We start from the raw sequence: 16,803 nt of genomic DNA, 5'->3' as shown, positions 1-16,803 counted from the left end.
CATAAAAATAAGCGCCACTTTTGAAGCAAAGAGAACACAATTAGTGGAACAACTAGTTTGTGTTTGAGAAAATGTTGGGGCCTAGTCCCACCTTTCATGTGAAGCTGTTGTGAAGAGCTTTTGTGTTTGCAACGCACTTTGAAAATTGCAACTCAGCTCCAAACACACTTGTTTAGTCGTTATGATTGTTTTCTTTTATTTCACCCAATTGACCTAAATAAATAACGGTGTATTATGAGTGTCTTCGGACATTGTTAAGATAAAGAAAAAATTAAATTTATAATGTACCTAAAAATATAATTTTGTATAATGTGTTTAATATATTGAGAATGTATTGATTTTCTAATATATTAACTTCATAAATAAGATATTGCTTATGATATTAAGAAATGAAAACTTGCATTAAAATCACAATTTAAAATTTGATGATATTATATGCATCACGTTCTAATGCAAAGTTTATTTAAAATAATAATAATTTCTTCATGCATATGCTAATATTTTCCTTAAAAGTAATAGGAAAAACAAGGTTTATTGGTTAAAATTGAATATATAGGCCGCAGGTATATCAAAAGCATCATCACACCGCGAAGAGATTATTTCTCTATTTTTCTCACGTATTTTTTCTAATATATAATGTATTAGTTTTATGTTATACCATTTAAGAAAAAATAATTCAAATATAAAAATGCAATATATGAAATCAATAAAAAATAAAATATAAATAAGAGAGTATATAGAAGATTAATAATATATTAATATAAAAATGAAAGCAATAGAAGCAATATATGAAAGTTTATATTAGTTATTACTAAGAGATGTTACAAAAAAATAAATTTGGAATATAAAATTTATATTATGGTGGTGATTATTATAAATTTATATAAACATGAAATTAGAAGTTATAAAATACTTCATGAGTAATATTTTATGTTTATTAATATTAGTATAGATAAATATGAAACTAATAATTATAAAAGATAAAAATATGGAAATATAAAATACTTTATAGGTAGTTATTTTATGTTTTCTGTTTTATATATAGTCAATTTCATTGATAAATGTTATTTCCCATAAATATTTAATTTTGCCCGACTCGAGAGAAAATGAAAAGGAAAATAAGTAACTGAAAATATAGAATTGAGTTGACTACTAAATTTTGTTGTATGAAGAATTAATTTTTCATGAGACAATATGAATACACAATATATTTAAAATAATGGATAATTTTTAAGATAATTTTCCGTGCTTCTGACGTGTGGTTTCCATATTCCATGTCATTCATTTAAATAGTTACACATTGCAGTGCAGGTTTCTATTTATTTCCTTCTATATATATAATTATATAATATAATTTCGTTTTTTGTTTTATTTTTAATAATAATATATTCTTTGAATTTTTAATAAATAACAAAAATAATAAACTAACTATTTTAAAATATTTTATTAATAAATTAATGTTGTTTAAGTTATCATCATGACCCGTGTCCTATATTCTTTTATGTTCTTGAAGTAAGAAGTTGATTCACAATTAACATAATCTTTTTAGTATTGATTCCATTTAATTAAAATAAAACAATTTTTTTAATAAATTCAGACCAACTCAAAATTACTTAGATTTGATTTTCCTATTGTATTTATGGATACATATGAGTAGATAACTTTAGAGAAAATAATTAAAAATATATTATTTTGTGCCAGTGATGAACTTTTTAATAAAATAAGTTAAGGTATAAAGATTCATAGCGAGTATACTATTTTAATATAAAGGACATGATGCTAATTGTTTCTTTAATTCGTCATCGACTTAGAAGTTTAAAACTTAACTTTAATGACCTATTTTCCAAATTGGACATAAAAAATAAATTTCTACTACAAAAACATAGTAAATATCAATGTTGTGAAACCCGAGTCGAACATCAAACCAGAAGAGTTATCGTATTAGGTTTAAACGGTTAAATCTTCTGTTCGGATCAAATGATTTTATATATAATTTATCATTTTATCTATAAATATATAGTTATATATAAATACAATATTTTATATAATTAATAATTATATATGATTATATTGAAATAACATCTTTCCGTCTTTTTTGGACCGGGGTAAAACAAAACATTAGAGTAGTGTTCTATTTTTTAAAAAATTTAAGTGAACCGTCCGAATCATTTTCCAATTTACTGTGGTTCAACTAGGGTTAACATGGTCTGACCTGAATTTCTCCGGTTCAAAATGGTCCAACCCTTCACTCAATTAAGACTACAAACTATAGTCATTTTCAAGTCCACTAGATGGCCAAATCGGTCAGACTGTCCAATTGGTCAGTTATTTAGGATATATTATAATTATATTTTACATCTTCCTAAATTACAAGTTGATGACCCATCAAATATCAAATCAATATTGCTCAATTTAATTTATAAGATTACAAGTGTCAACTTATTTACAAATCAATTTGACCATTGTGAGAACCTAGTTCTTTTTATAGTTATAAAAATAATGATGCTGCATAAAATAAGAAACCAAATCCACGTCTTTATAATCTCACCACTAGTACTAATAGGTGGTCTAATAATAGAAAAGAAAATTTTGTAAAACTAAAATATATTTTCTTCCTGTTTTTAGAACTTAATGAGGGACATTTATACATGCAAATTGCATGTATTATGGTTCAATTAACAAAAGTTAATGCATTTGGATCAATAGCTTTAAGTTCAAGTTTAGAGTATTTATAGTCTTCATAAATATTGAATGGAGAAATTTTGATATCTAATAGTCTTATCCAACTCAAGATAAAATACTTATCTAATAAAAACAAATTATAATTTAAGAAAAATAATAAAATTAGTTAACTAAAATTTATTTTTCATTATTAATTTACTTAATATAATAATATTAAAGGTAATTATTTTATTATATGTAAAACTTAAAATTTTAATCCAAATAGAATGGATTGAAGTGCTTTGAAGAGTGAAATGTAAAAATTTAAACTTTAAATCTATATATTTTTAAAAAACCATTAATGGAAAGGGGGACAGTAAAACAACCAATATTTCAACATAATCCATCCTAAGTCGACATGACTTTTACTAGAAATTGTATCGCCCCTTGTATGTTTGTCGACTGTTAAAGTATTGAAGGACTTTCCTCGAATGATTTGCCTACCACGACACTCATACCATGGAAATAAACGTTACTCATCTAAAGTAAAGATAACACGATTTATGAACTATAGGGTAAGCACTTAGTGCGTGTTTAGGACGCGTTATAGTTTGTTGAACATGAGTTACGAACACAGAAAGTAATCACTACAACTTCACATGAAGCACACACATAGGCCCCAAAGTTATTTCCAATCACGAAATTAAACACGTACTTACCTTTTAAGTATCGGGAATTGTTGCACTTTATTTCATCTCAATAAACAATGGTTAATTTTAATAAATATTTTAGGTTATTGTTTAAGAAAACATAAAATATTTTGTATATTGGAATAATGTGTTAAATTTATTTATAAGCTATAAATTTAATTTTCTAGTGCTAACTTGCCCTTAACAAATGATTTACCTTTGAATAAAAAACATCACAAAATTTGAAACATAGTAAAAAGATAAAAAAGTGCAAAAAAACAATAATAAAAATAAAATTAAGATATAGGAGATAATACAACAACGGAACAACCTGTAACAAACACATGATTTGGATCCCGAAGTGGGCCCAAACTACATCGGGAATAGTATCTTCCCTCGTACCAAACTTCCACTATATATATACAGTTATATACACCCTTCCATTTCCATCGACTTTCATTGACCAATGGCATTGCCGCATTTCCCTGAGCTTCTCCGCTTCTAATTCTTACCCCAATTTCAGATTCCCAATTCCCTCTCTACTGTTTCATTCAACAACAACGTAATATATATACATATATCTTCAACAACAACACCAAAAATATCCCAATTCCGTTTGAGAGAGTAAGGTGAGTTCTGAGTTCATTATTTATATACTTTTTCACGCTCTTCTAATATTTCTTACTCTTTCAATTCAACTCTATTTAACTCGCTGCTATGTATACATATTTATCAACTTGTCATTCCTTCCCATGGTTGAGGTGACGGCTCTTTTATATATGCTTTTAATTTCGTTTTTCATTAATTATTTTGCTTTTTTTATTATTAATAAACAAATGACTTTGAAATTTAATGACATGCTTAATGACCAAAAGGTTAAGTGACTTATTTACTAAGTGGAAGCATCATGCACTGTATTGTCTTTTTCCAATGTGCTAACTTTTTAATGCAAAATTAATTGGACAATTGGATATTTGTATTTAAGGATGATATATTTATTAAGATGCTACTTATCATAAGTCACTCTCGTAAGGTTCATAAACAAGATTTAGATTCGAAACGTACATGTTCACCAATAACTTGTTTAGCGGTATAAAACGGGTTTTTTAAAATATATCTTCTTTGGTTGAACATTGGGATAAATATCATGTAATACAAAATTGAAAATGGTTTTGGAACATTTTATTTCATTTTAAAATGCATACTGTGAAAGACAATGACTCATTATCAAGCATGTATGTTTATGTTCTTAAGAGTCCCCTGTTATTTCAAATGTGTTACTTGTGATTCAGTTTCTTAATGTCTTATCTCAAAAGGAAAATGTAGTTGTACAAATAATGGAATTGTACCTAAACTAGTTCTGTATTTTTGCCATTTACTACTTATACTGGTATAACATTTTTAAGGTGTTTTTTTCATGAAGTTTATTAACCATTTAACCAATTGCTACGTTTTACGTTGCTTGGAAGTTTTAATCTGCTTCAATACATCTACAATTTAGCATTTCATCTTTGCTTCTTAATAATTTGCCTTACTTAGATACCAAAGTCTACAAATAATTTGGAATTGACCCTTCAACAGTTAATAGAAATCAGCACTTATATAATGTTCTTACTGTTTTCTGCTGCTTTAGAATGTCTCTTCTGAAAGGAAAACCAAATTCACATTTCTGCTTTAGGATTTTTAAATCAGATTTTCTCTTTTCTTTCTACTATTACAGTGAGTGTGTGATTGCCCAACTTGTGTAACCAGGCACTTACAACTAGTTGGTTGTTCTAATATTGCTTTTCTCAGTAGAAATGCATGTGGATTTAAGTTATTGTTATTGTACTTGCTACTCTTTTGTCTATGATCTTGGGAATCATCAAGTAATGTTTAAACATGTTATTGCAGGAGGTTTTTCGACAGTTTCTTGGAGAATATGGCTACTCGCAGGGCTTCGAATTACGATAGTAGACTAAAGCACCGCCCTTTGAACACTTTTAGGTTCATAAGGGGTGTGATATGTTTACTGGTGTTCCTCTCTACAGCTTTTATATGTTTGGTCTATTTAGCACCACTGTCAGTGGTAGTGTTTCCGCTTGCAAGCAAACGTATTAGCAGGAAGGCAGTGTCATTCTTCTTTGGAATATGGCTATCAATGTGGCCCTCTCTATTCGAAAAGATAAACAAAACTAAAATTGTCTTTTCCGGAGATAGTATTCCGAAGAATGAACGTGTGTTAGTCATTGCTAATCACAGAACTGAGGTTGATTGGATGTTCTTGTGGGATCTTGCACTCCGAAAGGGAAGAATCGGATGCATAAAATACATCCTTAAGAGGAGCTTGATGAAACTACCTGTCTTTGGTTGGGGATTTCACATTCTAGAGTTCATACCAGTGCAGAGGAAATGGGAGATGGATGAGCAAATATTGTACCATAAGCTTTCAACATTTAAAGATCCTCAAGATCCATTGTGGCTTGCTCTTTTTCCTGAAGGAACCGATTACACGTACTACTTACTATCCTTATTGCTTTGGTTTTTTCCTTTTAACTTCTTAGTGCTTGTGTCATCATTTGGTAATAACTTAAATTCATTTTAATTCTACAAACTTTTTCTCTTACATTATGTTGTATACATTCAAGTTGTGTTTTGACTAGCATGCTATTTCATGTTATACCATAGAAATAGGCAATATTATAATTCCATTGAATAGCACTTCTGAGATACTATTTGCTTCTTATGTAGTGAAGAGAAGAGTGAAGCTAGTAAAAAATTTGCTGCTAAAGTTGGGCTCCCTATGCTGACCAATGTGTTACTTCCAAAAACAAAGGGCTTTAATGCTTGTTTGTTAGCTCTACGAGGCTCAATTGATGCAGGTTTCTCTTATAATCTCTGTTACTGAATTTTCTATGATACTCGGTCAATTCATAATGACTCTGGTGGCAATCTTTGAAAGTTATGTATCCTGTATTATCAGATGTAGCTAACTCTGCTTTTGAAAAATAAAATTCAGTACTTTTTTTCCTTACTGTTCTTTGTCCTTGCTTATGTACTATATCTTATATAATCTTTTAACATGATAGTTAAACAATATTCGAACTGTCCCTGTGTATCGCTTCTCGTCTCAAAATTGATTCAACTTTTATAGTTTGTTGAGCTTCATCCCTCAATTACATGCAGTTTATGATGTGACTATTGGGTACAAGAATCATCAATGTCCTTCCTTTATGGACATTGTCTTTGGTGTTGATCCTTCAGAAGTGCACCTGCATGTTCAGCGTATTCCTATGGAGGAGATTCCAGTTTCGGAAACTCAAGTTTCCTCTTGGCTAGTTGATACATTCCAGATGAAGGACCAATTGCTTTCTGGTTTCAATGTTCAAGGCCATTTCCCTAACCAAGTAGAAGAGAAGGAACTTTCAACATTGAAGTGCTTGTTTACCTTTACTATGGTAGTTTCTTTCACCGCCGTGTTTGTTTATTTAACCCTTTTTTCTCTCATCTGGTTCAAGTTGTATGTAGGCCTATCTTGTGCATATCTTGCTATTGCAACGCGCTACAATTTCCAATTGATGCCTTTAACATATTATGTTAAAGCTCTGTATAGCAGCATAAAGAACAAGATAGAATAGAGTTCTGAATTTCAAATGTCAATGTAGAGTTTTGGTCTTGAACTCCATATTGAATTGAAGTGTAAATCAGTAGCTGTTGTTGTTTTGATTACCTTCATAGTTCTGTTCAGACAGCAATTTTATAAGTGTTATTTTGATGGAAATTCAGTACTACTATAGTACTATTTGATATAGTTATTTCCCAAAACCATGTTTTATAAATGCCTGGCGACATAACATATGGTTCCAAGTGAATGAATACAATGTAGTTCTAATTTAATATGCCAAGAGCTGTCAACATTTCTTTTACTTTAGAGGCAGCAGACAATATTATGTTTTTCAGAAAGATTTATATATAAATAATTAAATAAAACTAAAGATTTTTTTGTTCTAGGATAGAAGTGTTTTAAATTAAAAATAGGAAGATGCAATGTAATATTGATCAATTATGATTTCCCAAATTCTTTTTGTCTAAGGGGTTAGTTGACTACCAAATTTATACAGGGGGGAGGAAGTATATAAGTACAGATTTTATGTAGTTCGAGAAAAACACATACATATCTAACTCTAGAGAACAAAAATAATTCTCAACTTTAATGCGTATGGGACACTTGGGAATTGGCAGTGTTAGTGACTGTCGGATTCGATTTAAATGTAACAGGTTTATTTAGTTATAGAAAAATGTGTCATACCACTTAGTTATAAGTATAGAGCCAATAACTTTGTGCCAAGTGTAAACCTTCTTTGCATCTCTTCCATTTTTTTTGTCCGACAACACCTCAGATTCCCCTCCTAGGAAGAAATCCTGGACATTGGATCAAATTCCATTATCTACTTTATACTTTTATTTCATTTTACCTGGTTTCATATTTTTACCATCCCAACTTCGTCATCTAGAATAGATCGTGATCGGTTTTCTCATGCCAAAGTGAGAGGAGTAAAAGTTTAACAATGAATCTATTATTATATTTCATTTTATTATATCTTATCTTAATCTTATTAATATGATCCATTTGTATTATCTAACTACTGAAATTTTGGGGACATGTATCAAAAGTTTTCCATATAGAATTATTAACTGTAAAGGCAACTTATGGAACCTATCAACTCATTAGCAAATTTATGTTTATAATTGTGGTTCGGAAATATACAACTACATGGAATAATGTGTGTGAATATATAATACTGGTGTTATGCTCTTTATTACTCTCTTTAGCTCATTACTTCGTGGAGTAAACTCAATTTAGTATATCCTATATGAAATTTATCTAACAATAACTTTGAAAATAGTAAAAAATTCAAGCCAAATAAGACTACAAATGCTGTAAGTTCTTCCTATATCATAATTACCCCTTTCAAGCCATATGAAATTGATATTGGCATACTCATAAACATTCAATAGGTGAATAAGCTCATAATTACCAATTCTGATTGTATATGCTTTACACACAAAATAAATTAAATCTAAATACACTTTATCAAATTTGATGAACAAACTATTCCACATTTTAAGAAAAAAATAATGCAAGTAATGTTAGTCTTTTTAAAAAAAATTGGGACACAATACTGTAACCTCGAATCGAAACCTTGATTGTACCAAGAAAAAAATAAACCCTTCATTGTTTAAGCAAAAACAAATTAAAGAAAAAATGATACTCACCCCAAAAGTGTAGGTGTAGAGAAGAGGAAGATGTGATTAGTAATGTAACATGAAATGAAGTAGATGAGGAAAAATATGATGTAAAAGGTGATTAGAAAAATATAAGAGTTGCATATTGACATCAAACTAAAGAAAAATAACACACCAAGTAATATATACAGAAGGAATGAAGCATAATTTTTTCACCCTTTGAAGGCCTTCGGCCAAAGCTCTGATAACCATATAGACTTTCTTTTTTTCCTTTTCTTTTTCTTTCCTCTCATTTACTACCCCCTTTCCATTGCCTCCCATTTTTCTCTACAATAACCTCTTCTTGAAAGCCAATTAAGTAACCTACTCATTCAATTTTTCCTAGACAATTTTGAATGAGCAAGCAATCCCTAAATCCTAAGGTGTTGCATCCACCAATTCCCAACTATAATAACCCTATAAGATTACAATCCCAACCGCGAAAATAGTGAAAAATAAAAATGAAGCTAAAGCTGCCTATATCTTACAGGTATTCCTTTCAAGGAAGTATTTTTCAAATAAAATCTAGTTCGCATTCGATTAAACCATGATAATTTAATCTCACCGGAGCCAGTGCACTGACCCTCACCCTCCCCCTCACTGCTGAAAAGGGTTTGGTCACCGCAGTCCAGTGAAGCTCCACATGCGATATTATAAGACTGGCACGCAGAATGACAAACTCGAAGCCTGTTATCTCCATCCTTGTCACACTTCTGGATTGAAATCTGAAAAAAAAAACCCAAGCTCTAAGATAAAAAGGCAACATTACCACCTATAGTTAAATATGAAGAGACAGGGCTCCAAAGCATTACAATTCAGAAAAAAAATTATATCATAAAGAGGCACAATGTTAGAATCAGCATTATCTTTGAGGCCAATGGAACAACCATGTCGTTGTATCATCTTCAAACCAACTCGATCTGGCTTATACTAAGGTTCTATCAAAATGGCAGGTTGCATTTGCAATGAATGCATAATGAGTGAACAAAATATGAAAGGAAGGAAGAAACAAAAAAAATACATCAACAAAATTAAAGCTGAGCATACTACGAGTAAAACAAAATCATATTAAAAAGGAAAACCAAAAGAGTAACTTTGGCATGAAAAGATAGGATTTACCCAGCAGGCAAGCCGTTTAGCTGCTTCATCACAGTAGGAGCTGCCAAATATATTAAATATTTTCCTAGCACCACCGGGGAATAACCGGTGGTAGTTGGGCATGACCACCACTTCTTCTAGCTGCTGAAGTATACTAGGTTCACTGGGTGCACAATGCCATCCAGAAATATCATTTCCCAGCACATTTTTACAAACTGAAAGACTGGAGAGGAGCATGGAGCTGTTCTGGCAAGTGTATCCTGCATAGTCAGAACAGCGGAATTCACAAACTCCGTTATCACAAACCCCACCATGAAGACTGCACTGCTCATCACAAACAGCTGCATTTTTATATAAAAAGAAATTCATTAGTATCAGGGACATGTCAATAACCTTATTGTTTTTCAACTTTAACTAAATACTGTTGTCCTACCCAATATCTTTTAATTAATATTTAATTTTGAGTTGAAAAGTCAGGAAAAAAGTGCATAAAGTAGAAGCCTCCATTATTACATTTATTGGAGATTAATTATTCTTAGGAAACCCATAAGCAAGACATTTTTATGTACGCTTTGGATAGTAATGATCCTCCAACCACCAAAAGCCAAATAAAATTTGAGGGAAAAAAATCAGGACACAAATTTAGATTTTACTTATGCGACAAAATAGTGTTGCAGTGTATATCTCATTAGTAAAAAACTTGGAGCTTACCAGTAGAACAGTCAATACCAGTGTAGCCAACTTTACATTCGCAAATTCCATTGGAGAGACACCTACCCTTGCCATTGCAATTGCTGGGGCAAGAACCTGGAATAAGTGAAGAGAACAAATTTGGATAAGATGAAAGTGTAAAAACTACAAGCTGCTGCGAAACAGAAGGTAGCTTAGCAGATGAAACACAATGAATACATTGGTTAAAATATAGCATGTGAAATGAGAGCTCACGTCTACTGCAATCATGACCATGAAATCCAAGAAAACAGTAGCACTTTCCCTCAACACAATCTCCATTAAAATTACATCCACTAGGACATTGACCAGACACGGCCACTGGGTCTGCGTTGCAGAGCTCATAATAAGCAGGGCAGATTAATTCACCTAAAAAAAGTATAATGAGGAGTAAGATGTCAATTTAATGGGAATCTAACACTAATCAATAAGCAAACAACATAACAGTAATATTAACCATTAAAGCCAGGGAACTGAATGGATCCACCAGCCCAAGGGCATGCTTTCCAGATACCATCCACAGCAACCTGTGTAGAGCTTCATCCAATGACTTTCACGATAACAGAAAAATAATCGATGGATGAATGCAATTCAAATACATACTGTTCAAACATTAATTAAGGCACAGGCACAGACATGATTGTTAACCAGTAGAAATAATCACTAATTTAGAAATAAACCAACAGGAAGGAACAAAAAAAACATGAAATCATCACCATATCAAGAACAAAAGAAAAGACAAGCCAAATTCAATTATTCTATGGTATATTTCAACAATAACACCCGGGGTTGAGGGGAAATGGAGGGGAGATTTAATTAAACTTATCATCTCGTAGTTTCATCAAATTTCAATTTGGATCCTTGTTTCACATCACAGATACACACACATACACAGACAGAGGTTAATGGGATGTATACATATTACTTATTTACGACATGCTAAAGTATACCTCCAGAGAATTGTTGACACACCTATGCTGATAACAACCATTACCCTGGGCCAGAGAACCTCGTAAAAATCCAGTTCGCACTAATGATGAGGCCATACACCTGCATTAAGAAGGGAGAAACAGTTAGTAACTCCACCTCCTTTCATTGTAGTAGAAAATACGAGCAAATCAGATAAGGGTATAAGTCCGCAGTCAGAAATCTGACCTAGAGTTCCCTCCTCGGACTTCACCTAGCATTCTATCAGGTGGGCGTGCACCGTTAGTGTCTGTACAAGATCCATCAGAGTATGCAACAAAATAAGTGCAATAATCAGCTAATGAAGATTGTCCACCTGCAATGACCAATAATTCAGAATCCAAAACCACTTACAATGCCCGGCACTAACATAAAAGAATGGCCCAAGCAACGTCAATAAATGAAAGACATCAACAGATAGTATATGGATCAGCATCGCCTTAAATATTAGAAATGAAAACATGAAATTATGTACCTTTATTTGCTTGTGGAAAATACTGAGCCCACCGAGGGAGGTCTCCACTGTAAGTTAAAATTGGGCAGTAACCCTCTGCCTCTCTGTTATACGTACAACCTGAATATTGTGTTGTGTTGCAATGATAGGCCCCCTTCCAGAGATTGCAAGGGGAGGTAACAAACTCGGTACCTTGGTTGCGACCCCAATCAAGACTGTCTGCCATGCTATAATTGGCTTTGTACCATCCGCTGTCTTCTAAGAGAGCTAGTGTCATTTTTGAAACTACAGATCTTGTATCCACAGAACCAGTCATGATCTCATTCATCAGAAGTCTTTTCTCCCAATGAGACCCTGTAAACCAATTACAAAACTTCACTTGATTATTTTGATGGTGGGTAGTAGAAGCAGATGCTTAAAAACATGGTATCTCAAGGAAGCATTTTGACTTTTTAAAAAAAAATGGTTTTGGGCAAAGATTTAATGGTGAAAGTACTTAAACGTTTCATCTTGCATGTGATATAAAGTTTAAACTGTTAAACTCACATCAGTCAGGATTCATTAGTCTAACTACATACATTGGTGGGAAGATCCAACTCCTTTGGGCGTTATAGTAGTTGTTATTATTATTAAAGAAAAGTGGTGAGAACAGGGGGGTTGTACATCGATTAAAAAGGGTGGCCCAAGGTCAAGGCACCTACTGCATCCCACATGCGAAAATGTTGTTTTCGGGATTGAACTCGTAACCTCCAGACTCCAAAGCATAAAGAAAGAAAAGGAAGTAGACATATATATTAAGAAAGAAAAACTGGTGAAATTAAAAACCTGATGTGCCACGTCCTCCACCATCTTCCAGCTCTAAACCTGAAAAATTTCCTGAAAACGCCTGCGAACAAATCACTCATTAATCATTTGTTGAATTTTCAGAGTTCAGATGAAGGAAAAGTTAACACAAGCATAACATTGTAATAATGATAGATAGAATCTGTTCCCAGGCAAATACCGCATAATGATAACGTGAATGCATGACAACACGTGGAAGAACCACACGTGTTACCATCCGCCCAATCTTTTCATCCATAACTTGTTCAGTAACCTGCAAAGACGAGTAATTATGAGCTTCGAAAATGTGAGTTGGTAAAATGCCGGATATGAAAGAGTGATGAAAGACAAAAGTTTTCAACATTTGTTAGAAAGAAAAAATAGAGAAATAGTTATAAAGAAGACAATACACAAATCACATATGTGCGGCTCAATGAAATGCCCGCGAAAATGTTTCTAACACCATGACAACTCCTCAACTTATTTTAAACACATAAAAAAATATTGTATAAAAGCACAATTCACCAGAACCATTAAAATTTGCTTACTAGAACAAAAACAGAATTTGTACACAAACTTGATATATTTCAAAGTTCATGTCTAACTAAGTGCCCTATAAAATTTGGATAATGAGGTGAGAACAATAACAACAACCATAAGAAGAAGTTCATATGTCAGCAGATGGGAAAAGTAATCAAGATATAGTAACTCACTTTGTGAGGCGCAAATTCTCAAACACAGAGGAAAGTATGCTTGAAAATCTACTGGTCATATATGAAGAATATACTATTACATTGTAAGAAAAGGGAATCTTAAAGGGCAAAAGGCAAAGTATACCTGATTACGACGTCTTTTTCTATCATCTCTAAAATGAGCAAAGGCATGTGGATCAAAACCAAGAACATGCATAACCTGACAAGAGTTAAATATGAACAGTGTCACAAATTGTAATTCATGGTTCCTTTCTCATCTCATTTATAGATAAAACCAAACTAACCTCATGTATCAAAGTAGCTGAAAGTAAAGTCTCTGCCTCAGCTGTCAAATGGCGAGGAGCAACATTAACATGACCTGCACAAATACAGACACAAAGCACTTTGAGTTCTGAAGCATCCCACATAAATACAAAGATGGTCATTTAAACCAACAAATTGATAGGATAATCTACCAGCTATAGCACGGCCCCATTGATCCCGTTCACATGCCACTGCCCAAGCAAGTGTATTTCCAGTTGTAGGTCTTGTAGTCACCAAAAGGACTAGGTCAGCATCAGACACTCCTTCTGGAAAAGGTGAAGAAAGAGGCTATGTCTTAAACCCGTAAGTACAAATCCAACAAAAAAAATTATGACTACATTTTTTCACAGAAGGGATGCAACAAATGAATCTTACCCTCAACATATTCACGAGGAAGCTGCACACCTCCATCTTGTCCACATGCAGAATATCCACTTAATCGCAAGTTCCCATTGACAGGCTCAACAGCCAATGCTCTCCTAAACCAATTAGCCGTCTGACCTAATGCCTGCAATGAAGTTCTATTAATGATAAATATCTATATCCCATCTTTATTAAAAAAGTAATAACTTAACTAGTATTATTGATTTATAGTTCTGACAACACCAGGCCCAAGAGAAATAAAAAAATGTAGACTATGAGCAAGGGAAAGGGGAGCCGTAGTAGAAAGGTTGGATTTGTCGCCAGGTGACTCCAAAGTCGCAAGTTTGAGTCACAGAACCAGCCTCTTTCACGTGCTAGGTGGAGCTACCTACTGAGGACCCACATAGTGAATGCAGCCCTTCCTTGGACTCCAATCATAGTAGGAACATTATAGCACCAGGGCACCCTTTTTAATTATCTGCCTAGTGAAACAAAACAAAATTAAAACTGGGATATAAAAAAATTAACCTTACGAAGGCGATGCTTTTTGTCCTCTCTTGAGATATCATCCAAAGTGCAGTTATACCAACAATCACCCAGGATTGGAGGATCAGCATGAGAATTACAAGATGGACAACCATGAAGAGCAGTTACAGAAGGCTCCCCAAGCTGTTCATAATTTTTTTTAAAGATTAACTTTAATAATCTAATGAATACATGACAAAGAAAATAGCAATGTTATGGCTACATATGTACACTCTAAACACTTTTTTTCATTCATCTTAAAGCAGTACCACTTACTTTGACAATATCACCAACTTTTCGGCAATCCCTGTCAGGGGAGTGACCAACAGCATCATAATTTAGAAATATCCTAATAGGTTGTTTTGCATCCTTTTGAGGCTCCAATGACGTTTTCATGCCAAGTAATGCCCTGCCTTTATGCCGAAGGGGTTTCGAACGACCAGGTTCATAAACCTGTGGGGTAACTGAATACACCTTGTGACCAGGTCGCTTCCTCTGTTCAAGTATCTGGTCATGTATGCAAGAGTGTGAGGCAACGTTCTCAATCCTTCCTTCCAAGCCTCCCCATTGGAGATGGTGTTCTTGGGGTTTTGCATTGTAGGCTTCTAACAATGCCAATATAAACACAACCTGGAGATGGAACTAGAAATTTAAGAATGGGTATATCCAGCTTGAGCAAATATTCCTATATGCACTGCATTAAATAAACACCATGGAACCAAAATTACCAAACTTTGCTTTCCACCAACGACTGGACCAAGGGGCCTGTTTGTAGAAGCTTTTTCACAAGTAGTTATTTTAATCATAAAAAGTTACTTCTGATATTTACAATTTTTGTTTGGTTTAGCATTTACAAAAACAACTGAAGCTATTCATGTTAGTTTCCATGTTTTGGGCAAGGGAAACGTGTGTTTGCCCAAAATGAGCGCACAAAATCTACCGAACATGATTTTATACACTTTTCACCAAAAAGCCAAATACTAATTTTCAGCTTCTCGAAAAATCAGTTTTGCCAAAATTACTGTATCTTTTAGGCCTAAATAAATGGACCCAAAAACATCAATGCTAAAACAATAGCTGGGAAGATATCAAAAAGGAAACTTTGAAGGTTGAAGTGTTGAACCCTATAACCTAATTATTTTACTTCATTTTAATTTTACTTATTTTAGCTCATCAATCTTCAGCCAAATACAGATATTAACACTTCAAGTTTTCAATAATTTATGTCCTTATTTCCTAATTCTTAACTAAACTTCACATCCTTTACCTGAAAAACAGAGCCTTACCATACCTAAACCCTAAACACTAGAACAACACTGAACTAAAATAAATCTGAAAAAAAATAATTAAAATAAAAATAAATGTGATGAATTAGCAGAGTTAACCTCGAAAACAAAGACGGCGAATCGAAGCTTAAAACGAAATCCGGAAAGCGTAAATCGCACCATTAACTCCATGAGACGGTGAACACAAACGCAAACGACACTGTTTCCATCAAAACGACGACGTTTTACCCATCGGCTTCACAGCAAAGATGAATAACCGACTCGGATGCATTATGGAGAAAAAACTTTGTACGGAAAAGAGAAGTGACTAAAACGATGCCGTTTTGGCTCTAACGGTAACAGTGGCTTTGATTTGAAAGGTTTGAACAATGCTGAAGGTTTATGTAAAAAGAGAGTTTGGAATAAATGAATGAGAAAGAGAGAGAGAGAGAAGAGGTTTTAAAATCGAATAACGGCGATGACGGTGTTAAGTTTTCAGCTGCTGCTACTCTCGGAAATGAAAACGGGGAAACTGACAGAGTGAAGAAGAGAGAAGAGAGAAGAGAGAAGAAAGAAGAAATAATCAAATGGATTGGGTGGAGTGGTTGGACAATAAAATATTTTTAATATTTTTTGTTTTTTTCGAGGGAACAAAATAAGTAAATGAATTAAAAGACTTTTTATTATTCTCATTGTAAAAGTTTCCAAATAAATTGTCGTTAAGAAAAAAGATGAGTACATTGATTTAAAATGATCACACTAGTCAAACTTTATGAGAAAATGTAGAAACAGTTGGGGTATTAATTAATACAGCTATCAAAATATGATTAAGTAGTTATAATTTGTGTGATAATAATTATGCCACATTTGTCCACATTTATAAATTCAATATATTTATAAAATAAATTTCATTCAGTACGTTTATTTATTACAATCTTTTTTACTCATTA

At 32.8% G+C, this 16,803-nt stretch overlaps 2 protein-coding genes across 2 annotated transcripts; one reads left to right on the top strand and one right to left on the bottom strand.

Annotated features, from left to right (window-relative positions):
- Window positions 3,749-7,119, top strand: LOC109358337 (probable 1-acyl-sn-glycerol-3-phosphate acyltransferase 4). The gene is made up of 4 exons (XM_019602506.1): window positions 3,749-3,979; window positions 5,244-5,843; window positions 6,081-6,211; window positions 6,516-7,119. Exons 2-4 carry the CDS (start codon window positions 5,272-5,274, stop codon window positions 6,965-6,967), a joined length of 1,155 nt encoding a protein of 384 aa, XP_019458051.1. The 5' UTR covers window positions 3,749-3,979; window positions 5,244-5,271; the 3' UTR covers window positions 6,968-7,119.
- Window positions 8,774-16,446, bottom strand: LOC109358336. Its single transcript, XM_019602505.1, has 17 exons — window positions 15,974-16,446; window positions 14,865-15,218; window positions 14,592-14,732; window positions 14,076-14,208; window positions 13,853-13,966; window positions 13,682-13,755; window positions 13,522-13,596; window positions 12,866-12,958; window positions 12,688-12,748; window positions 11,884-12,216; window positions 11,598-11,724; window positions 11,393-11,492; window positions 10,900-10,969; window positions 10,659-10,811; window positions 10,425-10,520; window positions 9,735-10,054; window positions 8,774-9,340 (listed from the first exon to the last, which is right to left on the bottom strand). The coding sequence occupies exons 1-17, from the start codon at window positions 16,043-16,045 to the stop codon at window positions 9,083-9,085; spliced, it is 2,574 nt and encodes an 857-aa protein (XP_019458050.1). The 5' UTR covers window positions 16,046-16,446; the 3' UTR covers window positions 8,774-9,082.

The sequence above is a fragment of the Lupinus angustifolius genome, chromosome LG10 (genome assembly GCF_001865875.1).
Source record: "Lupinus angustifolius cultivar Tanjil chromosome LG10, LupAngTanjil_v1.0, whole genome shotgun sequence".
Classification (NCBI taxonomy): Eukaryota; Viridiplantae; Streptophyta; class Magnoliopsida; order Fabales; family Fabaceae; genus Lupinus; species Lupinus angustifolius.
The sequence above is the reverse complement of the archived record's forward strand: the minus strand, read 5'-3'. Positions and strand labels throughout refer to the sequence as shown.